Consider the following 18,436-nt stretch of genomic DNA (forward strand, 5'->3'; position numbering starts at 1 on the left):
TGGCACCTGTGCTGTGTGGCTGAACTTCTGTGTTCAAAATACTTAAGGTTGGCTGCTCAACACAGAACCCAGATGGAAGTTGAGATCACTGGAGTAGCATTATCTGCTTTATTCATTTCCAGCTTCCAGGGGCATCACCCAGATATGGTATATACATAGTTACATTGGTTCAAGCTGGAGCAATGTACAGTAACTATGTATTAAATATCCATACCTGCAAATCTTCTTTAAATGTGAAAGAAACATGGAGGCTACCATTGCTAGTGCTGTGGCTGTCATTATGATCATTTTGCTTTCTAACTTTGAGGCACTAACACAGAACAAGTATGAAGATCTGACTTTTCTGGTCTGCATAGTATTTCCAGGTCATGGCACTGAAAAGTACTGAAGGATCAGCATAACAACCAGGCAGCAGAAATGCCGTAGAAAAGGTTTAGTCTTAGAAATATTAGTATCACAGTTCTTAAAGCTCAGTTTGAAAATTACATTCACCTAAAACTGATTTCCTATTTCTGTATTGGATTGTCACCTGTCAGGTTTTCAATAACATGGAAATCCTAGAGCATAGAGATCCCCCTTCAAGACTGTACCCACATCCAGATTCTACAGCAGGTCAGGTGACACATCTGCTTGATGTATATTTAGATATTTAATTGCCATAAAATAAGTCAAATCTGGGATCTTAGAGAAAAAAGGTCCAACCTTTTGGATTCCCAAGTTCTTGGAAGGCTGCCAGACGTGTGAAGTCCATGAGCTAAAGTACTTTTTATTCATAAGACTGAATATGATGACATTTCAAAACATAATTCTATCTCCAGACATTCGATATGGGAATGATTACGTGGAACTACACAAAAGTTGAGGAATTCATTCTTCTGGGGTTGACCAGGCGCCCAGACATGCAGATTGTTTTATTTGTGATATTTCTTATCAGTTATGTTATATCACTTAAAGGTAATGTCCTTATTATTTTAATCAGCAGGATAAGCCCCCGTCTCCATACACCAATGTATTTCTTCTTGAGTAACTTATCATTTTTAGACATTTGGTACACCTCCAGTATAGTTCCTAAAATGCTCATAAACTTTTTGTCATTGAAGAAAAGTATATCATTCCATGGTTGTTTCACCCAACTGTTTATACACCTCTGTTTAGGGGGCTCAGAATGCTACCTTCTCTTAGCAATGGCTTATGATCGCTATGTGGCTATATGTAGCCCCTTACACTATATGAACATTATGCATCCAAGCTTATGCATTAAAATGGCAAGTGGCTGTTGGATTGGAGGCCTTATTAACTCATTAATACACACATTGTTTGCATTGCGACTGTCATTCTGTGGCCCAAATGTCATTAACCATTTCTTCTGTGAGGTACCATCTGTACTAGAGCTATCTTGTACAGATGCTTCTCTTAACAAGACCATCATTTTCTTCTGTGCTATGTTGGTGGTAATGGGCCCATTTTTCCTTATTATTATTACTTATGGTTACATTATCAACAGTATACTTAAGATCAGTACATCAGTGGGACGGAAGAAGGCTTTTTCTACATGTGCTTCTCACATAACTGTAGTCACCTTATTCTATGGTACAATCATTTTTATGTACATGAGACCGGGAGACACTCATGTGGCCAATCAGGACAAAATGGCCACCTTGTTCTATAGCGTTGTGACTCCAATGCTCAACCCTCTCATCTACACTTTGAGAAACAAAGAAGTTAAAGGGGTGTTGCTAGAGATTACACAAAAAAGACACGTGCCGTAATATCATTTGGCACAGTAAGTGTGTGTGTGTATGTATATATATATATATATATATATATATATATACTGTATATATATGTTTATTTTAAAAATGGAAGAGCTTTACTATCATAACATTCTGTTAGTTGGGTTTTTGTATTTTCTTAATTTTCATCTACTACTCTGCAGTAGTTAGGAGGTAGAAAAAAATAACATACTCTTGCCAAATCTCATATGAAGGCACAAACATATAAAAGCTTTTGATTGTTTTATACAGAAGTTAGACCTTGTACTCCGTACATACCCATCAATCGTTTAAAACATTTTTGACAAACACTTTATAGTGACATTCAGCACTGGCTATTAGAACATTGGTCTCCAAACCAAGGTTTCTGCTTGACTTTTTCCAGCTCTTGGAGCACTATTCTTCCCACTAATACAAGGCACCATTCCTCCTGCTGACACCAACGATGAGGCATCATTTCTCCCACTGACACCAACAGTGGTGCTAAATTTCCCCCACTCCCACTGCTCAATGATGGAGCACCATCCCTTTCACTGACACCAAGGATGGGCCACTGTTCCCCCTGCTGACGTTAATGACAAGGCACTATTCCTCCCAGTGAAAACAATATAGGGCATTATTTCTTCCACTGACAACAATGATGGAGCACTGTTCTTTCCACTGACACCAACAGTGGGCCATAATTCCTCCCACTTATACCAATATTGCGGCATTATTCCTACCTCTGACACCAACAATGGGGCGCTATACCTTCCATGGACACCAATGAAGGGGTACTATTCCCACCACTGACAGCAATGATGGGGCACTATTCCTCTCTTACTGAATACAGGTGATATGTGAGTTTTTGCTCTGACCACTCCCACTCATTTTTACTACCAGTCTGCCCCCCCTCCCCCCCAATCCCCCAAAGTCTGAAAGAGAGTAAACTGGGCCTTTATGTGAAAAGTTTGGAGACACTTGACTTAGAAGATAGGAAGCATTGAAATTAGATTTCTCTATATTCTCTGTTCTATCTGATTTTTCTAATGCTTATAAACGGACAATTAAGTGAAGTGTGCTTATTAAGAAGAGACAAAATATACCTTTTTCTTACCAACCTTTGACCTTTCAGCAATGAACAACAAGGAAATAACTGAAGTTTTCAACTCATTAAATGAAGGTTCTACCCCCTCATAGTTTGTCCATTAATCTAAAGAATTGTGAATCAAAAACCTAAATTAAATGAATGTTATGCTATGGGAAAGCAGCAGTGTTGCAGCTATGATCCATAGCAGTGACTCACCCACACCCTGAACTACCTCTTCAGGCATTGCTGGCATTCCATGAACAGGTTGTAAAATGAAGGCAGTAATGGAGTGGGGGGGGGGGGGGCAATGTAAACACATGAGGAGGGCTATAGGTTAATAATATAGGTGTGGATGGAAGATCTTTATCATGGAAATCACAGCTTCTTGATAAGGCTATGCATTATGGGGGGGGGGGGGGTGAGGACAATAAAAAGGATCACCCAGAGGATGATGAAGATGATCTCTGTTTGGTGGCTCTATGGTGGGGTAGCCAAGAACTATTGGTCATAGTTATGGATTTGGATGAGAGGGCTTTAATCTGAAGATTACAGCTTCTAGAATTATGCACACCCTATAGTGAGATGAAAACCCTATAAAATACTACATGAAGAATATTCTATGTGTGGTATCAGTGCTCCTTAAGGAGACCTAGAAGAGACTGGCCTGATGACCAATACTGTGAAGGCATTAGATCAATTGATCAATATAAACTAAAATAAATTCTCTTAATAAAGGTTTTTTGATCATTCTTCCAGAACCACATTTGTGAGCTCAGGCACTGTTGTTGGATGAGAAGGCCTGGCTCGCAGTCTCCGCTCCAATTCATTCCAAAGGTGTTCTATCGGGTTGAGGTCAGGACTCTGTGCAGGATAGTCAAGATTCCTCCACCCCAAACTCGCTCATCAATGTCTTTATGGACCTTGCTATGTGTACTGGTGCACAGTCATGTTGGAACAGGAAGAGGCCATCCCCAAATTGTTCCCACAAAGTTGGTAGCATGAAAATTGTCAAGAATGTCTTGGTATGCTGACGCCTTAAGAGTTCCCTTCACTGGAACTAAGGGGCCAAGTCCAACCCCTGAAAAACAACCCCACACCATAATCCCCCCTCCACCAAATAATTGGGACTAGCAAGGTCAATTAAGACATGGATGAATGAGTTTGGGATGGAGGAACTTGACTGGCATGCACAGGCTCCTGACCTCAACCCAATAAAACACCTTTGGGAGGAATTAGAGTGCAGGCTGTGATCCAGACCATCTCGTCAAACATCAGTGCCTGACCTTACAAATGTGCTTCTGGAAGAATGGTCAAAAATTCCCATAGACACACTCCTACACCTTGTGGACAGACTTTCCAGAAGAGGTGAAGCTGTTATAGCTGCAAAGGGTGGGCCAACTCAATATTGAACCCTACAGACTAAAGCTGGATACTCACTATACAATTTTCTTTCAATTTTTTCCTTTAGATTTACCAAAACCATATAATATGATGTCACACCTAAACACTTTCACTTTGTATGCAATCAGGCAGGCCCCTGCACTACATAGTTGAAGGTAAATCTAAAGGAAATCCTACAGCAAAAGTTGTATAGTGTGTATAAGGCTTAAGACTGGGATGCCATTAAAGTTCATGTGCATGTAAAGGCAGGTGTCCCAATACTTTTGACAATATAGTGTATACAATTTGGCCTCCAGGTATGTTGGTCCTCTTGTTCCCTCTGTCCACTAGGGTTCTTCTTAATATTGCTCTCAGTACTTCGGTCTGTGTGAGGGGTAGTTTTCTTTAAAACACTCCTAATTCATGCTGCTAAGTTTATTTTGCCCATAGTATAGAAAGGTATAAAGAAACTTCCTATAGTGTAGTAATGTATAAAAGTTTTTTTTTCCAGTTTAAGATGCACTTACACTTTGAAAACTTTTAATTACTGGCTATGCAACATTATAGTAATGATTGCAAAAGGTTTAATTGGGCTTTAATGCTGGCCATGCACCAGTAGAATTTGATTTCAAAATTTTTGTTTTCAGAACTTTTGTTTTTTTTTTTAAAATGGTTAGTTGGGTCAATGATCATTTTCAAGTGTAATGATGGGAAAATTCGAAAGAGCAAGATGGAAAAATCTTCTCAAACAAAACAAGTGGTAAGTGTGGTTTTTGTTTGGGGAAAAATTGTACATATTATAATGCACATACTAGGCACAAAAGTAACCTGTTTATTATGTCTGGGAGTACGTTCAAGTAGCAGTACTGGATGACATCGAAGGGTCAGGTTCACACTGCTGCGACGCAGGAAACCCTGCGAATCCAATGCGGATTCCCGTATATCGCACCTGAATCCCCAGCAGTTCACTTCCCTTTGCAAACTGCTGTGGGTGTCAATACAAAGTTAATGGTGCACCTAGATCAAATTGCAGATCGCAGTGCGAACTGTAAATTCGGACAGGAACCGAATTTGCAATTCTGATGCGGACAAAAAAAAGGGTCCTGCACAAGTTTGGTTCAATGCGGTGCAAACCACATGTGATGTCTGGCATCGCACTAATTTGAACCTACCCTTAGGAGATTTTGAAAAAAATTTGTAGAATAATGATGGCAAAATGGACAGTTCTGAGGAAGGATTTTTTAAACTTCCATACGAACATTCAAATAAAATTCCATTGCTGTATGGCCAGCTTATATCTATCACTATCTAGTAGTCAGATAGTCTGGTAGGGTTTACAGGACAAACAACCACAGTGGGCCAATCCAAATTGTACTTTGCCAGGCTTTGAGTGCCAAGACCTTCCCAGGTTTGTTAGAAGATATAACCCCAGCCAGCATGTACTGAGTATGCACCAGGACCTCCTCTTGGTGGACATGGTATTGCAGCTCCTGAAGGACCTTCCATATAAGATGCCATCAGATGGGACATGTGTATTTTATTTACCGACTACCGCCCACTATTAAACTATTATTTATTTATGTATTTATTTATTTTAATTCTTTATTTAACAATTTCAATAGCACACTTAAGCAGCAACAAATACAGTCATATACTGTATATTGAAAACAAATAACTAAGCCATGAAGGGCAAATCTCATCTTAAAAAAGGTAATCTATACTTTATTTAAAAGCCTATTTACACCCAAAACATATTTCTTAGTTTTATATAAAGTGAAAGAGTTAAAATTCCTGTGAGATTTTTATATTTTCTTGGGACCCAATTGGGCAGGTTTGCCATATTTCCAGTCTCTGTGTTTGAATTTTTAGTGTGACACTAAGGACAAGTCCCAGTGGTTGATTTACTAAAGGCAAAAAGGCTGTTCACTTTGTAAGAAAATTTTCTTCTAGCTTAGTGAATCAGGTGAAGCTCTGCTGACTTCCATTATCATGTGTAAGCAAAAATAGTTTTTTGTTGTTTTTTGTTGCACGTGATTGGGTATTCTTTGCAAAGTGAATTTTTACCACAATCACAAAGTTAAGTAATTTTTCCTTTGCAAATTGAAAATCCTCTTGCAAAACAAACAGCCTATTTGTCTTCCTGAAATTAATCCCACAGACTACAGTAAAGACTTTATCAGAAGTTCTATTTCCATGGATTCATAGGTACCAACTGACTGGTATTTATTCATCAATTAAGCAGGTTAATGGTCTGGAGTTGATTCTAAGTGGGGTATTTGCATTTGGAATCTATTGCTGTGAACCTACATCATGCATTCAAAGGAGCTTCCATGCAAGTGAAACAGGCCTTTGTAAGGCTTCAAAAATGAAATAAATCTATCAGAGAGATAGCAGCAACATTATGAGTGGACAAATCAACAGTTTGGTACATTCTGAGGAAAGAAGAACGCATTGGTGAGCTAACCAACATAAAAAGGCCTGGACATCTATGGAAGACAACAGTGATGGATGATTGCAGGATCCTCTCTATGGTAAAGAAAAACTGATTCGCAACATCCAGACAACTAAAGGACACTCTCCAGGAGGTGGGCGTATCATTGTCAAAGTCTACAATCAAGAGAAGACCTCACGAGAGAAAATCAGAGGGCTCACCACAAGGTGAAAACCATTCATAAGCCTGAAGAATAGAAAGGGCAGATTAGACCTTCAAAAAAAACATGTAAAAAAGCCAGACCAGTTCTGGTCACACATCCTCTGTAAATCATGGTGGCTGCAGTGTGATGGCATGGGCACGCATGGCTTCCAGTGGCACTGAGTCATTGGTGTTTTATGATGATGTGACAGAAGACAGAAGCAGCCGGATGAATTCTGCAGTGTTTAGAGATATACTGTCAGCCCGGATTCAGTCAAATGCAGCAAAGTTGATTGGACGGCGCTTCACAGTACAGATGGACAATGATCCAAAACACACTGCAAAAGCAACCCAGGCGCTTTTGAAGGAAAAGAAGTGGAATATTCTGCAATTTCCGTGTCAATCACCTGTTCTTAACCCAAATGAGCATGCATTTCACTTGCTGAAGGCAAAATTAAAGACAGAAAAACCCACAATCAAAGAACAACTGAAGACAGCTGCAGTTAGAGCCTGGCAGAGCATCAGAAAGGAGAAAACCCAGTCTTTGGTAATGTTCATGGGTTTCAGACTTCAGGCAGTCATTGCCAGTAAAGGATTCTCAAAAAAACATTGAAAATGAACATTTTATTTATGATTATTTTTATTTGTCCAATTACATTTGAGCCCTTGAAAATGGGGGGGGGGGGGGCTTTGTGAAAAAACGGTTTCAGTTCCTAAAATTTGTACTTGATATTTATTTTAAACCCCTTAAAATAAAGCTAAAAGTCTGCACTTCACATTCATTTGTATTGTTTCATTTTTTTTTTTTTTTTTTCATTTATCCATTTATTTTGAGTTTTCAGAGAAATCTTTACAGAGCATACAGCAACATATTAGATCAATGGGTTACAAAGACATTATCCACATCCATTTACTTATCTCCGAGGACTAATAAAGTCCTCCCGAGATTTCCAACTCATTAATATACAGTCATCTATCGAATATTCAACTAAGACAAGATATTGTTAAGACATCAAGTCTCCTTCTCTATTCCTACTTGTTCAGGCCTGTCTTCTTCCCATCTTTATATTTTATTTAATTGACCCTTAGCTTCTGATCCTGTCCTTGTTTCCCTTTCTTCTTTCTATCTGTTCATTCCCTTCTCTCTCCCTCTTCTTTTCTGTATTACCCCCCCCCCCCTTTGTCCCCTCATTCATATCCACTATCACACAATCACACACCTTACATCCCCAAACACCAACCAACAACATAACTAAACACAAAAAAAAAAAAAAAAACCCTTACAATAATAATTGTATTGTTTCATTTTAATTTTATTCTGATGGCATACAGAGCCAAAAGTATGAAAATTGTGCCCATGTCCAAATATATATGGACCTAACTGTATATGCAAAACACATGAACAATGTATTCCAGCAGAAAACACTTGACTGTTTACAGTAATTACCGGTAGCCATAAAAATTGTGATCTAAGCAAGCTTAGCTGGGGAACAGCAGATTCTATTTTTAAAATAAAAAAATTACCTTTTTTTTTACTAAAAATAATATTGTGATTAGGAAGTGATGCCCCTTGTCATATTGATTCATGTGAAGTTAGATTTCTTTTTCATCTTTATCATAAAGCATCATCACCAGCCAGTGGGACTGTACACCAGATCACTTGCATTCTGAAGTTTTATATTCTTGTATTTGATATACCACGTTCTTGGCATACTATATGTTGGAACCAACAGCTATGATGTTGCTACGGAATGTTTGAGCATGGGTTTGACATAAGTTACATCTTCTGCACGAAAGAGATTATATTTGTGGTAAGGGAAGGGGCAATGGCTTTGAACAATTTAAATTTACATTTTCTATTTTTTATTAATTAAATTATATGTAATAAATAAACAGTTATGACCTGATGCCTCCATGACACACAGTTTGCAGAGAAGACTGGCTCTTAAATACAAAAACCCAGCACTGTCTGCTCACTTGTTTACTGCTTCTGTTTAATAGAAAAGTTGAATCCATATTATTAAAGCAGTGAGCAGTTTTATTCTGGAGATACATTGTTTTTTCTGAACTCCAGGCAAACAGCTAACATCAAATTGACATAAGGGAGCTGTTTCACCTGACAAATGATTTGTATGTTGTCGATCCAGTTCTCTTTTTTACATAATACTGTCACACACAGGGCCGGTGCTTCCACTAGGCAAACTAGGCAGCCGCCTAGGGCGCATTGCCACCTAGGGGCGCAGCCAGGTGTCGGCACTCTCTCTCCATCATGAATTCTCCATCATGAATGATTATTGTGAGCTGAGGCGAGGGGCCTTAACCCCGGGCAGGAAGTGACTCTCTGCACTGAGCTGGTGGGCAGCCGTTTATTTCCCTGGGTTGGTATTAAGCAGGAAGCAGAGGAGAGCTGAACCTGAGCCAGAGCTTGGCACTGGAGGGTGGAACCTTTACTGGGGCAGAAGCGACGAGGCACCAGAATGGTCTGAGGCGGTGGGTGATAGACGTGCGGTGCTCTCTGACTGCTGCTTTTCCCTCCACCAGGAGCCACCGCGTTTAACAGGGGTTCAGGGTCACCAGGTGTGCCATAAGGAATTGGGGTCCCTGGGTGTGCCATGGGGGACTGGGGTCCCCAGGTGTGACACGGAGGAACATCAGGGTCCCCAGGTGTGACATGGAGGAACATCAGGGTCCCCAAATGTGACATGGAAAAACATCAGGATCTGACATAGAGGTACATTGGGGTCAGTGGGTATAACAGCATGACATGGAGTAATATTGGGGTCCCAGAGTGTGACATGGAAAAACATCAAAGTCCCTGGGTGTGACATGGAGGGACATTAGGGTCCCTGGGTGCGAAATGGAGGAATATGGGGGTCACTGAGTATGACAGCATAACATGGAGGAACCATCAGATCAGGGTCACATAGAGGAGTTTTTAACCCCTTCCCTTTTTTTGGGGGGGGGCGCAAGTAGCTGGTCTTGCCTAGGGCATAAAATAGTCTAGCACCGGCCCTGGTCACACAGCACAGTTCTGTCTGTCAGGGGAATATAAACCTGAGATTTTGCTGCTGCAGTTTGGTAACACTGACATATCTTCTCCCTCCCCAGTCTGTGAATGGACAGTGAAAAGAGAAGCAGCACTCTGATGATCTCATCTTTCTGTTTTGCTTTTTACTCCTAATGGCATGTTACTTGTTTACACATGAGCACTGCAGCACCGCTGATTGGCTCCATGTTCAGTTTCTCCCTACCCAAATTTAGGATCTGCTGTACAGTGACTGTGAGGGACTGATACCAATGCAAATTTAGGTACTTACACTGCTGGCATTTAACCACCTCAATACTGGGCACTTTCACCCCCTTCCTTCCCAGACCAATTTTCAGCTTTCAGTACTCTCGCATTTTGAATGACAATTACTCAGCCATGCTACACTGTACCCAAATGAAATTTTTATCATTTTGTTTGCACAAATATAGCTATCTTTTGGTGGTCTTTATTCACCGCTGGGTTTTATATTTTTTTCGATAAGCGAAAAAATACCAAACATTTTGAAAAAAAAAACAATATTTTCTACTTTCTGTTATAAAAGAAATACAATAAAATCAAATTTTGTCATAAAATTAGGCCAAAATGTATTCTGCTACATGTCTTTGATAAAAAAAAATCCCAATAAGTGTATGATAATAGGTTTCTGTGAAAGGTATAGAGCCTACAAGCTCGGCTATGTATCATTGAAAATTAATCAATGGTGATGTACTAACTACCTATCTCATTTCTTGAGGGCCTAAAATGTCAGGACAGTACAAATACCCCCCAAATGACCCCTTTTTGTAAAGATGACAGTCCAACGTATTCAGTAAGAGGCATAGTGAGTTTTTTGAAGTTGCAATTTTTTTTTGCCCACAATAGTTTGGGTAATGAAAACATTTTTTTCCCTACAAAATTGTCATATTAACAAGATATTTCTTTCAAATGGCATAGATAAACTTTTTTTTTTTTTTAGATTAAACAATTACACCCCAAAATATATTCTGCTACTTCTCCTGAGTATGGCGATACCACATGTGTGGGACTTTTACACAGCATGGCCACATACAGAGTCCCAAAAAGCAGGGATCACCATCAGGTGTTCTAAAGGCATAAATTACACATTTCATTTCCTGAGTACCTATCACATTTTTGAAGGGCCTGGAGCACCAGGACAATGGAATTACCCAAAAAATGACCCATTTTGGAAAGAAAACACCCCAACATATATTCTACAGGGCATATTGAGTCTTTTGAACACGTCATTATTTTCCACAAGTTTATGGAAAACGTTGAAAGAAAATGAAAACATATTTTTTTTTTACACAAAGTTGTCAATTTATAAGATATTTATAACATATATCATGTACATAGAAAAAAAATTACACCCCAAAATGCATTCTGCTACTCCTCCTGAGTATGGCGATACCACATGTGTGAGACATTTACGTAGCCCGGCCACATACAGAGGTCCAACATGCAGGGAGCTCCGTCAGACATTCTTGGAGCATAAATTACACATTTCATTTTTGAAGGCCCTGGATCATTTTTTAGCCACGTAGACAGATGTGTGCAAATGATTCCTGGGACAGATGTGTGACAGATGTTGATCACTGGGATGACAGATGTGGCAGATGTGCACCAGATGTGCACCAGATTACAGACAGATGTGCGCCAGATGTGGCAGATAATGTGTGACAGATGATCAGGGAAAAATGTGTCAGATGATCATGGACAGATGTGCCAGATGTTGATCACTGGCATGAAAGATGTGGCAGATGTGCGCCGGATGATCACGACAGAAGTGGCAGATTGATCATTGGGATGAAAGATGTGGTAGATGTGCGCCGGATGATCACGAAAAGAAGTGGCAGATGTGCGCCAGATGTGGCAGATGATGTGGGCCAGATGTGCACCAGATGATCACATACAGATGTTCCAGATGTGCACCATATGATCGCAGACAGATGTGGCAGATGTGCGCCAGATGTGGTAAATGATGTGTACCAGATCAAGGACTGATGTGCGACAGAGGATCACGGACAGATGTGTCAGATGATGTGCGCCAGGTGTGCACCAGTTGATCAGACAGATGTGGAAGATGTTTACTGGGATAGAATATTTTATTGGGACAGATGTGGGACATGTGTGGGACAGATGTGGGACATGTGTGGGACAGATGTGGGACATGTGTGGGATAGTTGTTTTTTACCGCAGGACACTGGGGACAGCAATCCGATCCACTTCTCCTCTGACAGAGGCTGTCAGTGAGAAGGAGAGCAGATCTCAGCTGGCAGCCAGGGATCAGTTTGTATACAGCACATTTTCTGCTTTTTTACTCACTGGTTACCCAGATAAGTGAGTAAAAAGCAGTAAAAATGCTGTATACTCACTGATCCCTGGCTGGCAGCTGAGATCTGCTCTCCTTCTCCTCACTGACAGCCTCTGTCAGAGGAGAAGCAAAGCCGATCACCATTAGAACGGTGTTCTGTGAGAATTACCTACCCCGTGAGAAATGCCTACCCTCGTCACTTCCTGTCAGGAACAACTGATCAGCGCAGCAGTGCGCATGCTCACAGCCCCGGATACGTAATGGAACAGATGAGGAGCTGACTAGTGCGCATGCACGGAGGGTATGTAATTATCACGGCAGTGTGTGTAACGCGGCGGTTACATTAAAACAGCTGTGCTGCAATATGAGTCATCTCCACTCCTATCCCTGTCACTTCCCTGATCTTGGCTAGTAAATATAAAAGCGGCTCTCGGCTCCGTGATTTATCTTTTCATACACCCACCGCCGCTTGTATATTTACTAGCCAAGATCAGGGAAGTGACAGGGATAGGAGCGGAGATGACTCATATTGCAGCACAGCTGTTTTAATGTAAACGCCGCGTTACACACACTGCCGCAATAATTTCATACCCTCCGTGCATGACGTAGGTGCACCGGAAGTGACGAGGGTAGGCATTTCTCATGGGTAGGTTTTTCTCACGGAACAACGGCTTTGTTGACATCACATGACTGCTGTGATTGGATACAGCCGTCATGTGATCAGGAGGGCCAATCAGAGAGCCCTCCTGCTGAGCGGAGATGCTCTGTGTCCTAGGGACACAGACACATTGGCATCGCGCCGCTGCGCGTGCATGCATCGCCACAATCGCCCTCCTTCTGAAGGACTTTCCGGAACGTCCACTCAGAAGGAGGAAGCTCCCACCCGGCCATATATGTACAGTGGCCGGGTGGAAGGTGGTTAAAGAATAAGTTCATCTTTTAACAAAAAATAATAAATGCACATTTTTTTGCAGGTAAAAAAAATAGCATTTAGTATTTTTTGTTTTGGGAGCCTGTAAAGCATTGCACCAGCGATCAGCAGATTGCCGGTACCATGCAGGACCCCTACAGAATGACTGAATGAACTACCACAGTGCTCAACAGCGCCGTGGTAGTTAATTGAGACTTGTAATTTCCCATTCAAAGAGGGCTGTAAATGAATGATGTGGCCGGGCGGGCAGAGCCCCGCAGAGACCCGCAGAGTCATGTTGGTTTCAAAGAGTGACAGCGGGCCCCCGAAAAAGATGCACGCTCACTGTCACTGGGAATGGGGGGAGAAGGGCAATGGCTGCAGCTGCTGGAACATGTTACATGTTCCACCCTAAATACAGGTGACATATGTAACATGTTCCAAAAGGGAATCTTATCCTTTAACACTGTTGGCTCATGACCTGTGTTGTATTCTTAATTACATTTCCAGCACACTCCATGGAAGCAATTTCCTGTAGTCCCAATATACACTGGATACTAATGTTCTTATGGAGAATTCATGGCCTTGTTAGCCTATTGGTGATATATGGCCTGGAAGGCTTGGAATTTAACATCCATTTATAGCAGCAGAGGACTTCCACAACACATCAGAGCACTTTCACACTCAGAACCCATCATATATGAGCAATTCTACACCCTCTTATCTCCTCTTCCTTATTTGGCTTTGCAGTGACCAGAAATAACCAGGCTCCATTGGATGGATCAGTGCAGGGCCATCCTAATAGCATCATGGGATCCTGGGCAAAATAATGCAAAATAATGCACTGGGGCCACTACCAGGGAGATGGTGGTCTGCTATGCACATTGTGCGACGTGGCAAAAAGTGTGTGGCTAAATTATGCTAAATATTGGGTGTGGCTTTTTAATCTGATTAGAAACAACAAATAAACACAACCAGGGAATTATCCCACAATAAATTCACCCCCTGTCCTGCCCTCTGCCTTGATTTCTGTGATATTAAGACACTGAGATAGTGGACACAAGTCACTTGCCCTGGACAGTATAAATTTAATCAATTTCACCTATCAGAAAAAATAAAATAATAATTACTGGAATTCCATTTTAACACCAGTAATGTAACTATTAAAATTAAATCTTTTTTAGCCAAATGTTGCGGCCTTATGTTTGTCAATTGCATTCTCACTTACTAAATAAAATAATAACTTGACAGGGGTATATACTCATCTCCATTAAAACAGTTTTGCCTAAAGTTTCAGTTATGCCAGTTAAGTCATTTTATAAATAATCCAACATAGGATAAATTAGCTGTATATGTCACAAGTACATTTTAGTTTCTTTCCAGGATTTTTTTTCTATTCAACTTTTCTTTCTAATTAGTGTCTTGAGATATTATACCCCATGGGTAAAAAGGTATCTAGCAGCATAAGAGTATTCATCGGGGATAATTAGATTATTACAAGCTATATTATGTAGACATGGACCATGCTTATACATTTTAGTATTTAAAACGGAGACTGCAGTCTAAAGATAATTTGTTTTCATTGTTAGGAGGGATATCAGGTAAGCCATGTGCACTATATACTTTATGTTGATCCTGAAAATAATAAACTTGTACAATACTTCTCTAATTAACATGTTGGCAGCCTGTGACTGTGAATTGAATCAAAATCTCATAAATCATTTTAAACCCATAATAGAGACAGGCAAACCTGAAATCTCAATTTTAAAATATGAGGCTCCATGGAAGAAAAATGTAAATATAATTACAGCAATTGAGTAGATTTCTGGTAATTATTTTCAGGTTTTGCTCAGTTACTACAATTTTCTAAAGAGCCATTGTATGTACAGTAAGTGCTATCACCATGTCCCTGCAAGAATAATGTGAAATGTTGTCAGTTGCTTAAGGCTTTCTGAGTCGCAGATTTAGTAAGTAAGCACACCAGAAACATCTGATGTCCTTATCTGTATTCTGTACATTTTATGGTAGATGTATAGAACTGTGTCACCACTATCTACATTCACCAATGACAATTAAGTGGAGATTGCCCAATTTGAGGCACATGGTTCCTATCTGACCTTGAAAAAATCATAATAACCCAGAGTCCAGGCAAAGCTTGAGAATACAGGGGCATAGAAATTCTTTTCTTTTTTTCTTTTTGGATGCATAGAAGAAAAATTCTTAAAGGAGTTGGGTTTTTACATCAAACCCATCTCGTACAAAAGCACCCCATTTTTGGTGAATTTATGCAAAGAGATTGTATAGTAGGTCAACAGACCTTACTTGACTTTCCTGGACATATATTGATTGATCAGTGCTGATATTTTGGGAGCTCCCCTTGGGTATGGGATTGGCAGTGGATGCCACAATAGATCACACACGTTTTTAAGAACACATCCTTCTTTTAGTCACTAAATGCAAGATAGGTCCCCCTTAGCTCAGCATTCATCCAATTTTTGGGGCAATGTTGATAACCATGGTTCATCTGATCTTGGCTAATAAGCCTAGACCTTTGCTACATCTTCACTCAGACAGCAATTGTATATAGTGAGTGCACCAATCAGTTCAGCTGCTGGCACACAAGGTGACTTTACTTGTGAATAAAACAAAACAATAAAAGCACAACTTTTAATAAATATATGATAAGATGTACAAAACCCAATACAAAAAGTTCAAATAGTTATATAGTGAACCACACTTGAATAAAAAGAGTAAAAATAGTGTTACATATATATAGTTACATAGTTTGTGAGGTTGAAAAAAGACATCAGTCCATCCAGTTCAACCTATGATGTGTGTGTGTGTGTTTGCTGTTAACCATACATTGTATACCCCTGTATGTTGTGGTCTTTAAGGTGCCCATCTAATAGTTTTTTTAAACTATCGTTGCTCCCTGCTGATACGACTGCTTGTGGAAGAGAATTCCACTGTGTATGGAAAATTCTTCCAAAATTTAGACTGACTCTTGGTGTACTATGCGCTTACCAAAAATGTAAGACATTTTAAACAGAAGATGAAATCCAACGAATTCCACCAAATGTTGGGAGAAAATACAGTGCAAGTGAGCCTCCACCCAAATATGCACTCACTATAAATAAGACATAAAGCTCCAATATCAAGGGGAATGTTTTGGGTGGGAGGTCTTGTATACAAAGAAAAACACATTCCCCAAAGGTGCAACTAAAGGAAAAAATGAGGTCTACCCGAATTTCCTAGTAGGAGAGACACGTGGAAATAGGGGATTTGGTACACTAGCTAGTTATAACAGTTGAAGGGTCTCTCACCTGTTAAAAGAGGTTTGTGACTGCATCTAGGCATGGATTAGGATATTGTCATTATAACACCGTTTGGTTCCTGATATAAGGAGTTCATGCTGCTAACAATTGGGGCTCCTATAAAATGTAAAAAAAAAAAAAATACAAAAAAGTACCGACACCATCCACTGTCCTAATGACACTGTCCATGTTTAAATACATTTTAAAATGTTTGTTTGGTGTTTGTATGTATACACATATAAAGGTGCATCTCAAAATAATAGAATATCATCAAAACGTTAATTTATTTCAGTAATTCAATTCAAAATGTGAAACTCATATATTATAAAGATTCATTACACACAGAGTGATACATTTCAAGCATTTATTTCTTTTAATTTTGATGATTATGGTTTACAGCTAGTGAAAACCCAAAATTCAGTATCTCAAAAAGTTAGAATGTTGTAAAAAGTTAAATATTGTTGACTCTTTTTATCACACTCTAATCAGCTAATTAACTCGAAACACCTGTAAAGGTTTTCTGAGCCTTTAAATCAGGGGTCTCAAACTGGCATCCCCCCTAGCTGTTGTGGAACTACAAGTCCCATCATGCCTCTGCCTACGGGAGTCATGCTTGTAACTGTCAGCCTTGCAATGCCTCATGGGAATTGTAGTTCTGCAACAGCTGGAGGGCCATCCGTTTGAGACTCCTGCTTTAAATGGTCTCTGAGTTTGGTTCAGTAGGTCACACAATCATGGGAAGACTGCTGACTTGACAGTAGTGTTGGGCGAACGGTTCGGCCCGCGCATGGGTTCAGGTGAAACATTGGCTGTTTGGCCCATTCGTCCAACACCCGAATTTGCAAGGTGTTCGACAGGTTTTCCCCCTGCCAAACGCCCTGCAATGCACAGCGCGCTGCACAGTGCATTTTGCAACCTGATTTGGCAAAGCTTAGCCCAATCAGGGCACAGTATAGGCTGGTTGTTAAGGAGCAGGGCCGGAAAGCTGGCCACGGCGTCCTTAACAACCGATGAGTCATCAGCTGTCTATGGGCTTCCCTGCAGACGGCTGGATTCTCCTCCATTCCATACGTACAAACAGTACCTTAACAATGGTGGTTTACCATGACCAGGTACTAGCTCTAAACCTCACTATGCGGAGTCTCCCATTGGAGATATGAAATAGTAATCTAAAAACTACCGAACTGTTGTGATCAACGATTGGACCTCCACAAAATTCTTAGTTTTTGGGATGAAGCTTCCTATCAGACATTTTTGTTCTATTTTATTGAGTTTTTGGTATAATGGCAAAGGGTGTTTGAACCAGCTGACCTATGGCCGTGCTTTTCCTGCACTAGCCAAAACTATGTAGCGCCATTCACATATCTACAGCCTTTTCCTTTCATGCAACAAAATGTCCCTCACCTATTGGGACTGTTATTTTGGAATCTGTTCGTATGGCTAACACTATAAAGTTTCTCTCTTGGAATGTTAGAGGGGTAAACAACAAGTTTTAACGGCAACAGTTTTCAGGTTTCTTAAGCAGGTTAAGTCGCATGTCATCCTCCTACAGGAGACGCATCTTGTTTGAGGTAAAATTCTATCCCTACAAAAACTATGGGTACAACGAGCTCTCCACTCTACATATTCTACATATGCAAGGGGGGTTTCTATTCTACTCAGCAAATCAATCCCTTGCCCCATCCATCAGGTGGTCTCCGACCCGGGGGGGTTGATATGTGGCTGTAGTGATGGATATCAGTCATCAGAAGCTTTTACTAGTAAATAAATACGTACCTCCTCCTTTTCAGGTTCAATTGCTGTATGACTTAAAAGATACACTGGCTCCTCATGCCAATATGCCTGTGATATTGCTTGGTGATTTTAATGCCATACTAAACCATACTCTGGATTCTTCCAACCCCAGCAGGCCAGGATCCACAGAGTTATCTGGGCCTCGACTGCGGGGCTGATTAAGCTGTAGAGATGGAAGCATCCCTTAGCCAGGATTTATTCCCAC

The 18,436-nt window shown here is 40.4% G+C and overlaps 1 protein-coding gene across 1 annotated transcript; it reads left to right on the forward strand.

Moving 5' to 3' along the window:
- Positions 1–827: 827 nt before the first annotated feature.
- On the forward strand, positions 828–1,769 carry LOC309554993 (putative olfactory receptor 2B8; the record flags this gene model as incomplete). Its single annotated transcript, XM_082256797.1, has 1 exon — positions 828–1,769. The coding sequence occupies one exon, from the start codon at positions 828–830 to the stop codon at positions 1,767–1,769; it is 942 nt and encodes a 313-aa protein (XP_082112923.1).
- Positions 1,770–18,436: the final 16,667 nt, after the last annotated feature.

The sequence above is a fragment of the Pelophylax lessonae genome (genome assembly GCF_965119305.1).
Source record: "Pelophylax lessonae genome assembly, chromosome: 4".
NCBI classification, from domain to species: Eukaryota; Metazoa; Chordata; class Amphibia; order Anura; family Ranidae; genus Pelophylax; species Pelophylax lessonae.